This window comes from Helobdella robusta (assembly GCF_000326865.2).
Source record: "Helobdella robusta unplaced genomic scaffold HELROscaffold_4, whole genome shotgun sequence".
Classification (NCBI taxonomy): domain Eukaryota; kingdom Metazoa; phylum Annelida; class Clitellata; order Rhynchobdellida; family Glossiphoniidae; genus Helobdella; species Helobdella robusta.
This window is the reverse complement of record NW_008704902.1, coordinates 8,291,004-8,292,679: the sequence shown is the minus strand read 5'-3', so window position 1 is coordinate 8,292,679 and position 1,676 is coordinate 8,291,004. Positions and strand designations below refer to the sequence as shown.

The following is a 1,676-nucleotide window of genomic DNA, read 5'->3' as shown; positions in this document are numbered from 1 at the left end:
TGTATTTCTCCATCTAAAAATGCGTTTTTCTAAGTCAATTTTGAACCCATATTTTGTCAGAAAGTCGACACCTATTATGCATTCGTCGATGATATCCGCGACTAAGAATGAACCTTCGAATAACAAGTCGCCTAGCTGAACAGTACGGAGAATCTTTCCATAGACTGGTGCTGTTCCTCCGGTAGCTGTTCGAAGGATGTATTTGTTAGAAGTCTCTTTCTTCAGATTGGGTACCAAATCAGATCTTAAAATCGATTTTGTTGCTCCGGTGTCGACTGTAATTACACATTCTCGTTGATCAACTTTTCCGTTCAGCCATAGGTCGTTTCGATTTCGATGTAGTCTGGAAACGTTAATTACGGTACTGGGGGCGTCAATTCTACTAGCCAACCTCAGCCCGAAAAGTTGGCTTTTATTAGTTTTCCCGCCCCTTCGTTAGAAGGGGCCGATCGTGATACAGGATCATCTTCTCTTCTTTTGCGCCATCTTGTCGCGCAATTTCGGCAGTAGTTATCTTTTAGGCGGTGTTTACAATCACGACGTAGATGGCCTTTTTCACTACAAATCCAGCATTGAGGTACACCATGCTGTTGAGGTTCGCGTTTCACAACCACCTTCTGGCAAGGGCATTCTTCATGTACGTCACTTTTTGATGCTTGCTTTGCCGATTCAAAAGTGAGACTGTGCGCAACGGCATCCTTGAGTTTTCGTTTATCTGACAAGAGAAGGGATTGCTTGAGTTCCGAATCACGAAAGGCTTTGATAAACGTATCCAGGGCAGTTTCGTCTCTATGCTCGGGGTCTGATGTCGGATACGACAGCAATGTCAACCGTTCGATATCTTGTGCCAGCTGCTGAATGGATTCACCAGATCATTGCGTTCTGTTTCTAAGCTGAGACCGATAAATCTGTTTCATGTGTTCTTCACCATAACGTAAATCCAACACGCTAACCAGAACTTCATAGTCGAAGTGGTTCTCCGGCGGAATCGTCTGAAGAACCTCTGCTGCTGAACCTCGCAGAGCCAGTATCAGTGCTGTTGCTCGTTCTTTTCCGTTCCAACAGTTACTAGTTGCCGCTGCTTCGAACTGGGTTTTATAAATGTTCCAGGACATCTCTCCGTCAAATGCTGGTACCTTCAAAGTTCTTCCGGATGCGTGATCTAACGGCATGGCCATTTTTTTGGATTGCTCCAATTCTCGCTTCAATTTGTCTATCTTGTGATCTACCTCAACGGTCTGACGATCAAGTTTCTGCTCGATCATTTCTATTCTTGTTGACTGTTCTTCAATCTGTTCTGCCACTTCCAATTTTACGTGTTTTAGCTGGTCCTTGATCTGTTTTAACTCCTCTGTCTGTCGTTCGAACTGTTCCTTGATCTGTTGTTTTAACTCTTCTGCCTGTCGTTCGGACTGTTGTTCGGACTGTTCTTTGATCTGTTGTTTTATTTCAGTTGACATACTAAGCAGAAGTTCCATCATTTTAGCGGTTGTAAACGTGCCTGTGCTAATTTCATTGTCTTCGTCAGCACCATCAAACTTGAATTCGTCTGGGTTCTTACCTTCGTCAATGAGAGCTTCTCTCAGACGTGCTACTAGTACTTCTTTGTTGCCACTTGTGACAAGGCTTCGTTTCTGTAGTTCTTCTCGTAGCTGAACTACGTTCAAACCACACAT

At 43.8% G+C, this 1,676-nt stretch overlaps 1 protein-coding gene across 1 annotated transcript; it reads right to left on the bottom strand.

The window, feature by feature from the left end:
* Positions 1-392: 392 nt before the first annotated feature.
* Positions 393-1,676, bottom strand: HELRODRAFT_162956 (hypothetical protein; the record flags this gene model as incomplete). Its single annotated transcript, XM_009025001.1, has 2 exons — positions 393-854; positions 954-1,676. The coding sequence occupies 2 exons, from the start codon at positions 1,674-1,676 to the stop codon at positions 393-395; spliced, it is 1,185 nt and encodes a 394-aa protein (XP_009023249.1).